Source organism: Trachypithecus francoisi, unplaced genomic scaffold (genome assembly GCF_009764315.1).
Source record: "Trachypithecus francoisi isolate TF-2019V2 unplaced genomic scaffold, Tfra_2.0 Lachesis_group20, whole genome shotgun sequence".
In the NCBI taxonomy this organism is placed as follows: Eukaryota; Metazoa; Chordata; class Mammalia; order Primates; family Cercopithecidae; genus Trachypithecus; species Trachypithecus francoisi.
The window spans coordinates 34760756-34777228 of NW_022681466.1; the positions used below are offsets into that span (position 1 = coordinate 34760756).

The 16473-nt window shown below is 44.6% G+C and overlaps 1 protein-coding gene and 1 non-coding gene across 10 annotated transcripts in view; both read right to left on the reverse strand.

Annotated features, from left to right (window-relative positions):
• Nucleotides 1-1762: 1762 nt before the first annotated feature.
• Nucleotides 1763-1869, reverse strand: LOC117068040. Its single transcript, XR_004430917.1, has one exon. It is a non-coding gene; the product is annotated as a U6 spliceosomal RNA (small nuclear RNA).
• A 10762-nt stretch (nt 1870-12631) lies between these two features.
• Nucleotides 12632-16473, reverse strand: part of TUBD1 (tubulin delta 1) — a 36622-nt gene continuing 32780 nt past the window's right edge. For 4 of the 9 annotated variants that reach the window (XM_033183732.1, XM_033183734.1, XM_033183735.1 and 1 more), the window contains one exon: nt 13143-13330. In XM_033183732.1, coding sequence (XP_033039623.1) covers nt 13228-13330 — 103 coding nt within the window. In that variant the 3' untranslated portion in view covers nt 13143-13227. Of the gene's footprint in view, nt 13331-16473 lie in introns of all 9 variants that reach the window. The other 5 variants (XM_033183727.1, XM_033183730.1, XM_033183729.1 and 2 more) reach the window with 2 other exon arrangements.

Here is a 16473-nt window from a genome sequence, read left to right on the forward strand (position 1 = left end):
TGTGTCTGGTGGACAGGAGCTAGGGATCATGTCCCTTTCCAACAAGGCCATGAGTTCACCTGAAGTAATGCGTTTGCCTTGGGGGTGAGGCCTTGAATTGCAGCAAATAACCTACATGTATTTGCATATTTAACCAGTACTCTTAAGAAGGGTTATACAAAAACCTGCCAGACAGCTGCTTACTCATTTCCTTTACAATTGCATGGTGCTGGGATTGGCAGGTGCCAACTGTTTGCTCATTCTCTTTGACCCACTAGCCTTGCAGTTTGCTGTGTGGGTGTTGATACTCCTAAATTAAAGCAGCGAAGGGGTGGTTTTAGATGGCTTTTAACACCTGCTCTCCACCCAAGCACCCTGGATTCATTTGATATCTGGATTCTAATTCTGTAGTTAGGAGACTGGCCCAAACTGTGACCCAGAGAGAAGTGAGTCAGTTGCAAGTGGCTGGCTGACTCTGTGGGAACAGAAATAAAATGCAGCTTAGAGGGTTTGTCAGCCAAATCCACAAATGTGTGGCATTTTGAAACATTGGACATCTGTTCCTCTTAATTTAAAATAAACTTTTTTTTTTTTTTTTAAAGCACAATGTTGCTTGGCTCCTTGTTTCTTTGTGTCAGCAGCAGTTGCTGCTCTAATTTAGGAACTCTAGGATCTGATTTAGGACATTTGGAATCTTTAAGGCACATTCGGTCTAGAAAGTGGAACTGAATTGCTTTGGGAAGGCAAGAGGATGATTTTACAGTATAGGGTTTGTGTGGAAATCCCCTTCAGCAGTAATCGACCCAGGTGTCCGACCTGTTTGTTAACCATTTCCAAATGACTCAGAGGACCTAGAGGGAGGGCTTGAACACACTCCAGCACTGTTTCTACAATTTAGCCTTTATTTGCATTGGAAACCACATTCCTGAATTCTTGAGGGGGCAGGCTCTGGCTTATTCTGGGCAATTGACTTCAAGTGGGACCCCTGAGCTACCTATGTAAGTGCACAGTCAGCCATCCCTGGAGAGTTAACCAGGGAGGAGGATCTTTCTGTGCATCTTGCTTTGATGACCTCCATCCAAAGCCCTTTGAGGAACAGTTTTGTTTATTCAAGGAGCCCTTGGCAGGTCACTCCTCCCCTACCACAAATCTAATCCAAATGTGGCATTTTCCTTCGAGGCCATCTATCCCCTTTGGGGGACAAAACACATGAGCTTTTCCCTTCAGACCACTTTTGACTGAAACAGTGATCAACATTGCTTAATTTTGTTCCTGTCTGTTTCTAGTGGGGAAAAAATGCTGTAGGGGAGTGAGGCAGTTAGGGATTTGAAAACAGGGATGGTGCCACCTGAAGGTGGGGAATGACTTAGATCACTGTCTTTGGCTCCTCACCATGTTGTGTGGAGGAAACAAAAAGCAGCTCAAGTTCACTCCTCTTGGCAGTAGTGCGGAAGCTTGGCACACCACGGCCCTGGAGAACCATGTTTTTCCCAACTATTTTTTTTTCTTTCGAGACGGAGTTTCACTCTTGTTGCCGAAGCTGGAGTGCAGTGGTGCAATCTTGGCTCGCTACAGCCTCCGCCTCCCGGATTCAAAGCGATTCTCCTGCCTCAGCCTCTCGAGTAACTGGTATTACAGGTGCATGCCCCCACACTCAGTTAATTTTTTGTAATTTTTTTCAGTAGAGACGGGGTGTCATCGTGTTGGCCAGGCTGGTCTCGAACTCCTAACCTCAGGTGATCCACCCGCCTCAGCCTCCCAAAGTGCTGGGATTGCAAGCATGAACCACCGCGCCCAGAACACCAATTTGAGTGTCATTCTTGTGCAGGGGCCGTGCTAATCTTCTGTGTATTGTTCCAATTTTGGTGTATGTGCTGCCAAAGCGAGCACCCAGCTTCTTTTCATTAGTTAAAAAGATGAAGGCTGAGACTAAGGCAAGGAGGCCTTTCTCTGCCCTTCACTTTTTAGTGCACCTCACAGTCACTTGCACTTGAGTAAGGATTGCTAAAGCTCTTTCAGAGCTGCCAGACGTTCCTGCCTAGCGTCATGTTGTTGGTTCTTCAGACACCTCTTCATTCTTCCCATTGCACCAGCCCTTTCCCACCTCCATGTTCCCTCTGTGGTAATTTCTTTGTACACAACAACCACACGGAACACCAACAATCAAGATTAGCTCCCAGGAACTCTGGCGTGCCCTGTACCAGGAAGCACAGTGGATTACTACAACTTTTGATAATGATTGTTTGCTTTGTACCAGGCATTATTTTCAGGCCTGTTTCACATGTATTGTACTTAACAACCCCATGAGGAAATTAAGGCAGGGTGGTTCAGTAATTTGTCAAGGGAAACAAGGAAGCAGAGCGGGCAGCAGAGGCCTTCTGGCTCTGAACCACTCTGTTCTGTAGAAATCAGTGCAAAAGTCCAAGCTTCAGCATACTTGTTTCATCTTGTGATCACAGGTAGTTGATGAAGAAAGGAAGATAACAGAAAATCAAGGCCACAACCTAAATTTTTGCTATTTAAATAGATGAGCAGCCTTTACACTTCTCTGTATCACAGGGTTGGAAAAAGCCAGCTCCATTCTTAGCCATCCATGTCGGCAGATTCCTAGAGTGTTGTTTACTATAATTATGATTTAAAAGCAAGGTTTTTTTGTTTGTTTTAAGGAGACAGGGTCTCCCAAGTTGCCCAGGCCAGACTCCAACTCCTGGGCTCAAATCATCCTCCCGCCTCAGTCTCCTGAGTAGCTGGGACTATAGGCACTCACCACCACACTTGGGTAAAAGTAATTTCTATTTCTACAGTCCTTTTTTTTCTTTTTCAATGAAAAAGAAAAACTAATGTCTTGAGTTTGGGTTTTGTTTTGAGACAGGGTTTCACTCAATTGCCCAAGATGAAGTACAGTGGTACGATCACAGCCACAGCCGACTGCAACCTCCACCTCCCAGGCTCAAGCAATCCTCCCACCACAGTCGCCCCACTCCCCGCCAGTACCTGGGACTACAGGACCACCACCGCAGCCAGCTAATTTCTGTACTTTTTTTTTTTTAGTAGAGACAGGATTTCACCACGTTGGCCACGCTGGTTTTAAACTCGTGAGCTCAATCAGTCCACCTGCCTCGGCCTCCCAAAGCACTGGAATTACAGGTATGAACCACTGCACTTGGCTAGGAAATGTTTTTCTGATCTTTCCTCCTCGGCAATGATCTCTTCACACTTCCTTTCTTACGGCCCTCACCTCACTCTGTATGATAGTTATCTGCATATATGCATAAAATCCCTAAGGAGACTACAGGCTCCTGGAGGGAGATCTGTATCGTCCTTCGTCTCTTCTTCACAGCACCTCACACCAGTGGGGATTTATAAAGTGAATACATGGCCGGGCGCGGTGGCTCAAGCCTGTAATCCCAGCACTTTGGGAGGCCGAGATGGGCGGATCACAGGAGATCGAGACCATCCTGGCTAACACGGTGAAACCCCGTCTCTACTAAAAATACAAAAAAAAAAAAAAAAAACTAGCCGGGTGAGGTGGCGGCACCTGTAGTCCCAGCTACTCGGGAGGCTGAGGCAGGACAATGGCGTGAACCCGGGAGGCGGAGCTTGCAGTGAGCTGAGATCTGGCCACTGCACTCCAGCCTGGGTGACAGAGTGAGACTCCGTCTCAAAAAAAAAAAAAAAAAAAGTGAATACAGGGCTGGGCACCATGGCTCATGCCTGTAATCCCAGCACTTTAAGAGGATGAGGCGGGAGGATCACCTGTTGCCAGGAGTTCAAGACCAGCCTGGCCCACATGGCAAACCCCTGTCTCTACTAAAAATACAAGTTAGCTGGGCCTGGTGGTGCATGTCTATAATCCTAGCTACTCAGGAGGCTGAGGCATGAGGATCGCTTGAACGCAGGAGGCAGAGGTTGCAGTGAGCCGAGATTGCACCACTGCACTCCAGCCTGGTTGACCAGGTGACATAGTAAGACCCTCTCAAAAAAACAAAAGTTTCCTGAGGGGAGTAGTATTTGAATTGACAAGGTAGGGGTAGTGAAACAAAAGGTATTCTAACCAGAAAAAACTCAGACACCAGGAAAAAACACATAGGGGGCTCTGTGTAGGGTGGGGAGAAGGGATCAGGTTTTCCACCCGAGTCCTCTGTAGCTCTGCCTTAGCTCGCTGTTTAGTTTCCTTCAAGTACCGACCTAATTCACAACTAGTTTGTCTATTTTCTTGCCTTTGGGCTGCTTGCCACACTAGAACATAAGCCCAGTAAAAGGAAAATAAATCTTGGGACCCCAAAATCACTAAGCCAAAGAAAAGTCAAGCTGGGAACTGCTTAGGGCAAAACTGCCTCCCATTCTATTCCTTAAAATGACAGCTACTAAGATTTAAAAAAAAAAAAACCTGCATACTGGCCAGGCGTGGTGGCTCATGCCTGTAATCCCAGCACTTTGGCAGGCTGAGACAGGCAGATCACCTGAGGTCAGGAGTTCGAGACCAGCCTGGCCAACATGGTGAAACTCCATCTCTACTAAAAATATAAAAATTAGCCAGGGGTGATAGCGGGTGCCTGTAACCCCAGCTACTCAGGAGGCTGAGGCAGGAGTATTGCTTGAACCTGGGAGGCAGAAGTTGCAGTGAGCCAAGATCGCGCCATTGCACCCTAGCCTGGGCAACAAGAGCGAAACTCCATCTCAAAAAAAAAAAAAAATTAGCTGGGCAGGTTGGAACTCTACTGTGGCTCCAGCTACTTGGGGGGTTGAGATGAGAGGATCACTTGAACCCCGGGAGGCAGAGGTTGCAGTGAGCCGAGATTGCACCACTGTATTCCAGCCTGGGTAACAGAGAGAGACTGCATCTGAAAAAAAAAAAAAAAAAAGGTGAAGACGGACCCAAAGAGCCCCTGAAAAGACAGCAGTGCCCATCACCATGCCAGGAATATAAAGGAGGCAAGTCTGAGGAGGACAGACTATTCTGTTTTGAACATGTGGAGGGGCGATAATGACCGATAGGATGGTGGGGCCTGTAATATGTCTGTATCTCAGGTTTCCTAACTCCTAAATTCCTAGTGAATGTGCCGTTCTTTACACCACACCATAACTTCTGTCAGTGAATAAGCTGGACTTCTTCAGAGAATTCTCCAGGGTAATATGTCCTTAAGCCTTGTTATGTGGTGCTGTTGTTAAAGAGATAGCACTGTGACTGGACCTTAGGGCCACAGTAAACTTTTGAAATTCCTCTCCCCAGTATCCTGCTGGCTTAACCAATGGCCCCTCCCTTTTAGAACTGAGAGGATGGTAGTTCCTGGAGAGATCATCTGTCTTTATAAGGAGAAAAGTTTGGCAATGTGATTTCCTGTATGTTTCTACCGGAGTCCAAGATCCCAGCAGTGCTAGCCTAGACAGCAGTGGCTGCCACCTAGAACCCAGAGGTCAGGAGTGCTCCTAAGTCAGTGTGAGGGCATCTTCCCAACTGCCTTTGCCAAGCCAAAAGGCAGAATCATGACTTTGTTACATCTTCTGGAGCATGTGGTTGAGGCGGCTTTCCATTTGGCTGCTTTGGTGCTGAGGCTGTTTACATGTTTCAGTAAATGAGTTATTGCTTATTGAAGTTGGCTGGCTAGGAGCTCAGAATAAACAACATATGACCACAATGACACCACTCTCCAGGAGCACCAGCGTTCAGAGGGAGAGATCTGCTTGTATGTTCCACTCCCACTTGGGTGCGTAGTTCTCAAAGCCTAGGAGGACTGGGGTGTCACTGTTCCCGGCTTTCTGATGGAATCAGACATAATGAGATGCTTTCCTGGTAGAAAGTGTGTATGAAAGTACTTTGCACAATTTCAGAAGGAAAAGGGGGGGCACTGCTTTTAGAAAAATGTAAGAGATCAAAGGAGTTTTCAGATGTTCTGCATTTTCTTCTTCAATTATAAAGAATTCATCTGAGCATAAAAGACTCCCTGGTCTCTGTAGGAAGAAGTAAAAACTTCTTTCATACACAAAAGTTTTCCTACTTTATATACTTCTTTGTAGACTACTTCATTTATTTTTTGTGGTATATTTATTAGTCTTCCCTGGAGTAGGCAGTGTTCATTAGAAAATGTTGAGACAGTCAAGACCCCAAAGTTAATCTTTAATTTCTCCCTTCTTCCTGCGCCACCTGGATGAACCTGGATTGTCCAGGAGTTCCTAAACCCCATCTATGTGACAATTTACAGAATAATTTTTTTTTTTTATAAGACAGAGTCTCACTCTGTTGTCCAGGCTGGAGTGCACTGGCGCGATCTTGGCTCACTGCAACCTCCACTACCCCAGGCTCAAGCAATTCTCATGCCTCCACCTCCAGAGTAGCTGGATTATAGGTGCACGCCACCACACTTTGCTAAGTTTTGTATTTTTAGTAGAGACAGGGTTTCACTATATTGGCCAGGCTGGTCTCGAACTCCTGACCTCAAGTTATCTGCCCACCTCAGCCTCCCAAAGTGCTGGGATTACAGGTGGGTGAGCCACCATGCCAGGCTAATTTTTGTATTTTTAGTAGAGATGGGTTTCACCATGTTGGCCAGGCTGGTTTCAAACTCCTTGCCTCAAGTGATCTGCCCGCCTCAACCCCTCAAAGTGCTGGGATTACAGGCGTGAGCCACCGTGACTGGCCCAAAGGTGTCTCTTACTACTACTACTTATTACCATCTTCTGATTTACCAGACATTCCTCCACTCTTCAAATTGTCTCATAATGGAGCCTTTAAGGGCTTAATTCACGGTGTGCCTGTAGTGTTGCTGCTTTACATTTCTTCCAGAGTTTTTAGACATTGATGTTAATCTGTTCAGTAAACATGGAGTCTTTACCATGAGTCAGGTATATGCTCTGCAGCAAAGAATATGCCAAGTGGTGGCCTCCTAGTGGCCGGAAGCCAGGTCTAACTCATTATTACCCCGCCCTAGCACAGTGTCCTTCCTTGCAGGTGTTCAGTGGATGTTTGTTGAATTAAGCTCACATCCTGCCTCTTTCATACTCATTGCAAGAGTCGAGCTTAAGCAAAGGCCTTTTTTCATCAGAAAGGAAACTCCCATCTTTTGCCTTATGTCATGTTTCTTACTATCATGTTCCCATGACCTCTCACCTAGTAAAGACAAATTCTGTTCAACTCCAGTTCCTACAATTCCCAGCAGTTTGCTCCTGAAATGTTTAGAATAGCGTGTCTCATAGAACTACACTGCAACCCATATATCTAATTTTAAAACAATTTACTGCCAGTCTCAGTGGCTCACGCCTATGATCCCAGCGCTTTGGGAGGCCGAGGCGGGTGGATCACCTGAGGTTGGGAGTTTGAGACCAGCCTGACCAACATGGAGAAACCCCGTCTCTACTAAAAATACAAAATTAACTGGGCGTGGTGGCGCATGCCTGTAATCACAGCTACTTAGGAGGCTGAGGTGGCAGAATCATTTGAGCCCAGGAGGCAGAGGTTGCGGTGAGCCGAGATTGCACCATTGCACTCCAGCCTGGACAACAAGAGCAAAACTCTGGCTCAAAAACAGTAACAACAAACAATTTACTTGCTATGTTTCAAAAAGCATAAAAAAGGGCTGGACACAGTTGCTCACACCTGTCATCCCAGCACTTTAGGAGGCTGAGGTGGGAAGATCACTTGAGCCCAGGAGTTTGAGACCAGCCCGGACAATATAATGAAACCTCGTCTCTACAAAATATTTAAAAATTAGCCAAGCATGGTGGTGCCTGCTTGTAGTCCCAGCTACTCAGGAGGCTGAGGTGGGAGGATTGCTTGAGCTCAGGAGGTGGAGGTTGCAGTGAGCCAAGATTGTGCCACTGCATTCTAGCCTGGGTGACAGACAGAGACTCTGTCTCAAAAGAAAAAAAAGGAAAGAAAAAGTGAGGTCAGGGGCGGTGGCTCATGTCTGCAATCCCAGCACTTTGGGAGGCTGAGGTGGGTGGATTGCTTGAGCTCAGGAGTTTGAGACCAGCCTGGTAAAAATGAAGAAAACCCTGTCTGTGCAAAAATTACAAACATTAGCAGGGCATTGTGGCACACAGCTGTGGTCCCAGCTACTCGGGAGACAGAGATGGGAGGATGGCTGGAGCCAGAGGAGGTCAAGGCTGCAGTAAGCCATGATTGCGCCACTGCACTCCAGCCTGAGCGACAAAGTGAGACTCTGTCTCAAAAATAATAATAATGAAGGCCAGGCACGGTGGTTCATGGCTATAATCCCAGTACTTTGGGAGGCCTCGTCTCTACTAAACCCCATCTCTACTAAAAAAAACAACAAAAATTAGCTGGGTGTTTTGGCATGGGCCTGTAATCCCAGTTACTCAGGAGGCTGAGGCAGGAGGATCCCTTGAACCTGGGAGGCAGAAGTTGCAATGACCCGAGATCACACCACTGCACTCTCCAGCCTGGGTGACAGAGCAAGACTGTCTCAGAAAAAAAATGTTAATGGGCTGAAAGAGTTACATTATTGTGTAAAAACTTTGGAATGTCTGGGTTAAGATAAGGGGTTGTGGAGACCAAGGTTTTATGTAGATAGCAGGCTTTGGAAGGAGAGAACAATGAGTGTAAATGTTTGTTACCAGACTTAAGAGTCTGTTCTATCAGGAATTCCAAAAGGGAACGGGGTATAAGTCTGTCTGACCCCACCCCCTTTCCGTCATGACCTTTCAGGTTAGCTTTGGAAAATACCCTTGCTGACACGAGGGATCCATTCAGATGTTCGAAGGCTTAGAATTTTATTTTTGGTTTATATTAGGTAAAGTTTATAATTTAAAACCCATCGTTTCTTTTTTAGCGGTTCTTTGAGGGCATCATCAATTCCCCTGATCTTTCTTTTCATCTCTTCCTGTTTCACTGGCTCCCTAGAGTCTAAATGGTTGGGACTTTGTATCTTTTCCCCTTTTCCACAGCTGGAACACCATACACTGACCTGACATTATGTTTCCCAGAAACTTGAAATATTTACGTTGTTTATCTTAACTCCTTGTGCAAGCATTCCTGCTTGTGGAAATGGTTTTCCATCTATTAATAAGATTGACATTGCATCATCCGAGACATTTTAGGGTGTAGGAGTAGGAAGTTATTTAGTTAAAAATATAAAGCCGGTTTTTTGCTTTTTTTTTTTTTTTTTTTTTGAGATAGAGTCTTGCTCTGTCGCCCAGGCTGGAATGTAGTGGCATGATCTCAGCTCATTGCAACCTCCGCCTCCCGGGTTCAAGCAATTCTCCTGCCTCAGCCTCCCGAGTAGCTGGAATTACAGATGTGCATCACCACACCCAGCTAATTTTTTGTATTTTTCGTAGAGCTGGGGTTTCACCATGTTGGCCAGGCTGGTCTCGAACTCCCGATCTCAGGTGATCCACCCGCCTCAACCTCCCAAAGTGCTGGGATTACAGGCATGAGTCACCGTACCTGGCTAAAGCCAGTTTTTTTTAGCTCACATTCCTCAAACCCATAGGAAACAATATGATTGATATAGTTGAGGAAATATCTCTTCACATAAATGACTGTTGGTTGGCCAGGCACAGTGGCTCACACCTGTAATCCCAGGAGGCAGGGCCATTGGGAGGCCAAGGTAGAAGGATTACTTGAGCCTCAAAGTTTGAGACCTGCCTGGGCAACATAGTCAGACCTCGTCTCTACTAAAAATAAAAAATTTAGCCAAGTGTAGTGGTGTATCACCGTAGCCCCAGCTACTCAGGAGGCTGAGGCAGGAGGATCACTTGAGCTTCAGAGGTTGAGGCTGCAGTGAGCCATTATCGCACCACTGCACTCCAGCTTGGGCAAGAGAGTGAGACCCTATCTCAAAAAAATAAATAAAATAAAATAAATAAAATAAAAGATTATTGGCCCAAAATGACAAGCTAGTGGTTAAAGCCATATTTGGTGGGTAGGTGGCAGACCAAGAAAGGGGTATCTGCCAAACTTAGGGCTCAGTAGAGAAGATAGTGGTTTAGGGACATATGCAGTATGTTTTAAAAGAAAATTTGGGACAGGAATTCAAGTGTGATACACATGGTGGTCAGGAGAAGAATCACTGGTATGTACACTGCAAAGCAGAGTTTATAGAGCCTACAGAGCCAGTGAAGAGACATTTCAACACTTAAGTCTAGCCCAGACCAGAGCTCTGAGTTCATTGCTCTTTCTTGGACCACATCCTTTCTTGGAAAAAATGTGAATATGCACACAGTCAAGATAACAAGCAATAATTAGGAAGCTAGAATTGTGGCACTAAACATCCCAAGAAGCTTCTTCATTCAGACAAGGTAGCACTGATCCCTGTATCCCTAACCTCTTCCTCAGTGCCTGGCACTGAAATAGATACTGGTTGAATGGATGAATTGACTGATAATAGTGAATTGTTGGCATACTTAGCGAGTTCTAAATGACGGGTAAAATATAGGAGAAAGATGTTGAAAGATGTTGTAGATTGAATAGTAACGGCCGATGGGGGAGGGGAGTTTTTGGGGAGATCCCAGGGCTGGAAGTAGCGAATGTATGGGAAAAAACAGGTTCTACAGCTTAAGCGCTTGAGAAAAGCAGAGATTGGGGAAGATAAGAGAGAAAGAGCTTGACAATAAGAAACAGTTTGCATTCACACTGTGCTCACTGTCCATAGGGGTGCATTCTGGCTCTGCAGGATAATGTCTGACAACATAATATGCCAGTTACCTCACAATCTAAGAAATTATACTTTCAAAGTTTTCTGGATCTGTGTGCCCAGGAGCTAAGACAGCCAATGTTGTCCTGGCTGACTGGCCATTATCTCCACACAAATCAAAGTACATTTCCAATGCCACCCCATTTGGAAGCTTTGACATCAGCATCTTGGTGTTAATTTTTAACTTAAAATCACAACTTTAAGAGCAAAAATTTTGTTATTCCAAGTAGACAAGAAAAAAATTATTTTCCATGTAAATGTTTTAACCCAAGCTTTAAAATATTTAGGTATTGGCCAGGTATGGTGGCTCATGCCTGTAATCTCAGCACTTTGGGAGGCCAAGGCAGGTGGATGGCCTGAGCCCAGGAGTTTGAAACCAGCCTGGACAACATGGGGAAACCTCATCTGTACCAAAAATACAAAAATTAGCTGGGCATGGTGGTGCACACCGATAGTCCCAGTTATTAGTGAGGCTACAGTGGGAGGATTGCTTGAGCCTGGGAGGTAGAGGCTGTAGTGAGCTGAGATCATGCTACTGCACTCCAGCCTGGGTGACCGAGTGAGACCCTGTCTCAAAAAAAAAAAAAAAAATATATATATATATATATATATATACACACACACACACATACACAGACACACACACATATATATAATAGGTAACCTTACATATCAAATAATGCAGTTGTAGATCATAAAAAAGGGTCAAATAGCATAAGTAAATGGACCAAGAGCTCTGTCTAGTTGGGATTTGCTTCTAATATTCACCTGCTACTGATTCCATGAGTTGCCGAATTAGAAATATACTTGCCCCTATTGGTACCTCATGAATTTTCTCAAATATCAAATGATTTCAACTTATGACTTTCTTTCAAGTTAACTTCTAGCAAGGTTCCTCAGAATCGCATTGACCCCTGGTGAGACACTCAGTTACAGATCTTCATGAATGCTGGTTTAGTCTGGGAAATTGTTTCAGTCTGTGGATCTCTTCAATGCTTAAACAATTACTTTAACTTGTTTTGTAAAAAGTATGATCTAATTATTTTTCAAGTATACTTGGGTTAACGAAATGCAGCAGTGGGGTGTGCCTTTTAGCAGCAGAACAGACCACTTTTTACATTCCTTAGAAATAAGATATGGTTCAGTATTTTAAATCATAGCAACAGTCGATAAGAAAAACAGCAAAAAGGTAATCATTTCCACATGGAAAGAAAAGGAAGAACCAGTGAAGCTGTGAACTGTCATTTTTCCATATAAAAGTCACTACTGGTAGATTTGGCAGAAAGGGCAAATGTTCCTATTTGTTTCTCATTTTACATTCGTTAATATATTGCATGTGATGTGTTTTATGGAAATACAACATTCCCTTCAAACTCAGTTGTCAATTTCCAAGCATGTTTTGTCTTGGGTGAAACCCGTATCTTGTGTGTCAATTTCATCAAGTAATTATATTTCCTTGGTGATAATTTTCTTAACTTAGTGAAACATTTAGGTGAAAATTCTTATCCCTTTTACTGAAAAGCATATAACCATCATCCATACCAGCTGAATACCTGTAAGTATTTTTTTTTTTTTTGAGACAGCCTTACTCTGTCACCCGGGCTGGAGTGCAGAGGCACGATATCAGTTCACTGCAGCCTCGACCTCCCAGGGCTCAAGTGATCCTCCCACCCAAACTTCCAGAGTAGCTTGGACCACAAGTGTTTGCCACCACACCCAGCTAATTAAAAATTTTGTTTTGTAGAGATGGAGGTCTTACTGTATTGCTCAGGCTGGTCTCAAACTCTTGGTCTCAAGTGGTCCTCCCACCTTGCCCTCCCAAAGTGTTGGGATTATAGTTGTGAGCTACCATGCCCATCCCATTATAAGTAATTTTAAAGCAATAATTGAATAAAATAAATTCCTGCTCTGGCATTCCAAGATCCAAAACAAAAGCTGACCCAATTTTCTCATGCCCAAAAAGTTTAAGAAAAGCACACAAAGTGCACATTTACCTATTTACTTTTGTAGTTAGGCATAAGCATTTATTACCAAAATCCTCATATTTATTTTTAAATAGCTGCTTTGAGTGGAAACTCTTACCCTGTTACAGAATATTCAAAATACATGTTCACACTGTAGCATTTGACAACATCTCCCTCCTGTGGTTCAAAGCATTCATTTCAAACATGAATATATTAAGTACAGAATTACAGTTCCTTAGCTTGAAATTATGCTGTGTAAGTTTGGTTCATGCTTTGTGAGTTGTTTTTGGAGTAAAGAAGGAAGATTTCGGAACGTGTAGAGAATATCCTCTTTTCTTGGCTAGTTCCAGAGTCCCAATATCTCAGCAAAGTGTTTCCCCTAAGTTCTTTATAAAAGCACCATTTTTTTCTTACAAATGAAATACCAAATAGATGTTTTCATTGAAAAACATGCGATTCTCCATTTAAAAAGTTTTCTTCCTTTTCTGTGGGCATAGGTATGCAGAACAGACTCAGCATTCTACGTGGTTACTTTAACAGAATGGAACTTTGAAAACTTTACAGAGAAAATCGTATTGAAAATATTTTGGTCCAAAAATGCCCTAAGGTACTTTTCCCATTGTTCAAGATCAGAGGTTACAGTAACTGGCAACAACCTGCTCTAATGACGTGAAACTGTCTAAAAAGTCCTCCTCTTCAATTCCAAATTTTGTGTACTGATGAATGTAGGCTCTGGTGGAAAAAAACCCAGAAATTACAAAATAAAAAATGTCAGGCAAATGAGTAACTCTTCAACAATAAACAGACCTTTTCTAGCTCATGAACATTTGAAGATCACATCATCTTTCAGAAGTCTTACATTTGCTTTGTTTACTCCAAAGATTAGTGAATTATTATTATTATTTTTTGAGACAGAGTCTTGCACTATTGCCCAGGCTGGAGTACAGTGGAGAAATCTCAGCTCACTGCAGGCTCCGCTTCCTGGGTTCACACCATTCTCCTGCCTCAGCGCCCACCAAGTAGCCAGGATTACAGGTGCCCGCCACCACACCGGGCTAATTTTTTGTTTTTAGTAGAGATGGGGTTTCGCCATGTTAGCCAGGATGGTCTTGAACTCCCGACCTCGTGATCTGCCCGCTTCAGCCTCCCAAAGTGCTGGGATTATAGGCGTGAGTCACTGCGTCAGGCCCGTTTTTTTTTTTTTTTAAGTCTCGCTGTGTTGCCCAGGCTGGAGTGCTGTGGCGTGATCTCGGCTCACCGCAACCTCCGCCTCCCAGGTTCGTGATTCTCCTGCCTCAGCCTCCTGAGTAGTTGGGACTGCAGGCGCATGCCATGACACCCAGCTAATTTTTGTATTTTTAATAGAGACAGGGTTTCACCATCTTGGCCAGGCTGGTCTCGAACTCCTGACTTTGTGATCCACCTGCCTCAGCCTCCCAAAGTGCTGGGATTACAGATGTGAGCCACTGTGCCCAGCCCTTCTTTTTTCTTTTGTGTGTGTGTGACGGAGTTTTGCTCTTGTTGCTTAGGCTGGAGTACAATGGCACGATCTCCACTCACTGCAACCTTCGCCTTCCGGGTTCAAGTGATTTGACTGCCTCAGCCTCCCGAGTAGCTGGGATATCAGGAATGCACCACCACACCCAGCTGCTTTTGTATTTTTAGTAGAGACAGGGTTTCTCCATGTTCTCCATGTTAATTAGGCTGGTCTCCAACTCCTGACCTCAGGTGATCCCCCGGCCTTGGCCTCCTAAATTGCTGGGATTACAGGTATAAGCCACCGTGCCCGGCCTGAACTTTCAAAATTTATGTCAAGCTCCCTGTTTTTTGTGTCCAAAAAATTGGCAAAGAAGAGGCACCCAGGAAAGAGCAGCATGTTCAGATTTGGCTATCTACTCAGTATATATATAACAACCTATATTCAGTATAAACTCTGAAAAGTACCTGAGAAGTTTCATATAAGGCTTGAAACTAGAAAACACATCAATCCAGTTCTAGGAATGGAGTGAAGCCTCCCAGGTGCTCTCAGGACATTTAATTTGTAGTTATGCCAGGGTGGTCCTCTCAATCCCTCCCACACCACAAATGCTTTCTTTTTTGTTTGTTTTTTGAGACAGGGTTTTGCTCTGTTTCTGTCACCCAGGATGGAGTACAGTGGTGTGATCTCGGCTCACTGTAACCTCTGCTTCCTGAGTTGAAGCAATTCTTGTGACTCATCCTCCCAAGTAGCTGGGATTACAGGTGGGCACCACCACAACAGGCTAATTTTTGTATTTTTAGTAGAGGTGGGGTTTCACCATGTTGGCCAGGCTGGTCTTGAATTCCTGGCTTCAAGTGATCCATCTGCCTTGGCCTCCCAAAGTGCTGGGATTACAAGCGTGAGCCACCATGCCTGACTGCTTTCTGCAAATGTTCTGAGGCACAAAAATCATGTGCAAAAAGAATATCAAGGGCAGACATGAATGAAATTGACATAATAATGGCTGCTACCATTTAATGAGAGTAGGACAGGAATGACACCAAAAGAGGATGGAGTTCACGGCCCTGTGGAGTGGGTTTTTTTTTTTTTTGAGACAGAGTCTCCCACTGTTGCCTGGGCTGGAATGCAGTGGCGCAATCTCTGTTCACCACAACCTCCACCTCCTGGGTTCAAGCCATTGTCCTGCCTCAGCCTCCCCAGTAGCTGGGATTACAGGTGCCTGCCACCATGCCCAACTACTTTTTGTATTTTCAGTAGAGACGGGGTTTCACCATGTTGGCCAGGCTAGTCTCAAACTCCTGATCTTGTGATTCACCAGCCTTGGCCTCCCAAAGTGCTGGGATTACAGGCGTGAGCCACCATGCCCAGCCTGAGTGGGGTTTTATGGACTGGTCACACGCAGGATGGTTGGGCCCTGGGGTATCCGAGCTAATGAAAGTTATAGGTGGCTGGGCACAGTAGCTCATGCTGGTAATCCCAGCACCTTGGGAGGCCAAGGTGGGCAGATCACCTGAGGTCAGGAGTTCGAGATCAGCCTGACCAACATGGAGAAACCCTGTCTCTACTAAAAATAAAAAATTAGCTGAGTGTAGTGGTACATGCCTGTAATCCCAGCTACTTGGGAGGCTGAGGCAGGAGAATTGCTTGAACCCGGGAGGCAGAGGTCACAGTGAGCCGAGATCACGCCACTACACTCCAGCCTGGGCAACAAGAGTGAAACTCCATCTCAAAAAAAAAAAAAAAAGATAGTTAGAAGCCTTGTTCAGTCATTTGAAGAATTTTGCTTTGAGTTAAGTAACTGGTAGAGATCAAGAAATCTGCTAAAACATGTTAGTATGAAATAGACATTTCTTAGTATCAAACTGAGTTGAATTTAATCATGTATCTTATTGAGAAACATGAGGATCTTCCAGTCTCCCAAGGATTGATTGATTGATTGATTTTGAGATGGAGTCTCGCTCTGTGGCCCAGGCTGGAGTGCAGTGGCTGGATCTCAGCTCACTGCAAGCTCCGCCTCCCAGGTTCACGCCATTCTCCTGCCTCAGCCTCCCGAGTAGCTGGGACTACAGGCGCCCGCCACCTCGCCCGGCTAGTTTTTTGTATTTTTTAGTAGAGACGGGGTTTCACCGTGTTAGCCAGGATGGTCTTGATCTCCTGACCTCGTGATCCACCCGTCTCGGCCTCCCAAAGTGCTAGGATTACAGGCTTGAGCCACCGCACCCAGCCTATTTATTTTTTTATTTTTATTTTTATTTTTATTTTTATTTTTATTTTTATTTTTTTTATTTTTATTTTTATTTTTTTTATTTTTATTTTTTTTTTGAGACGGAGTCTCGCTCTGTCGCCCAGGCTGGAGTGTAATAGCTGGATCCTGGCTCACTGCAAGCTCCGTCTC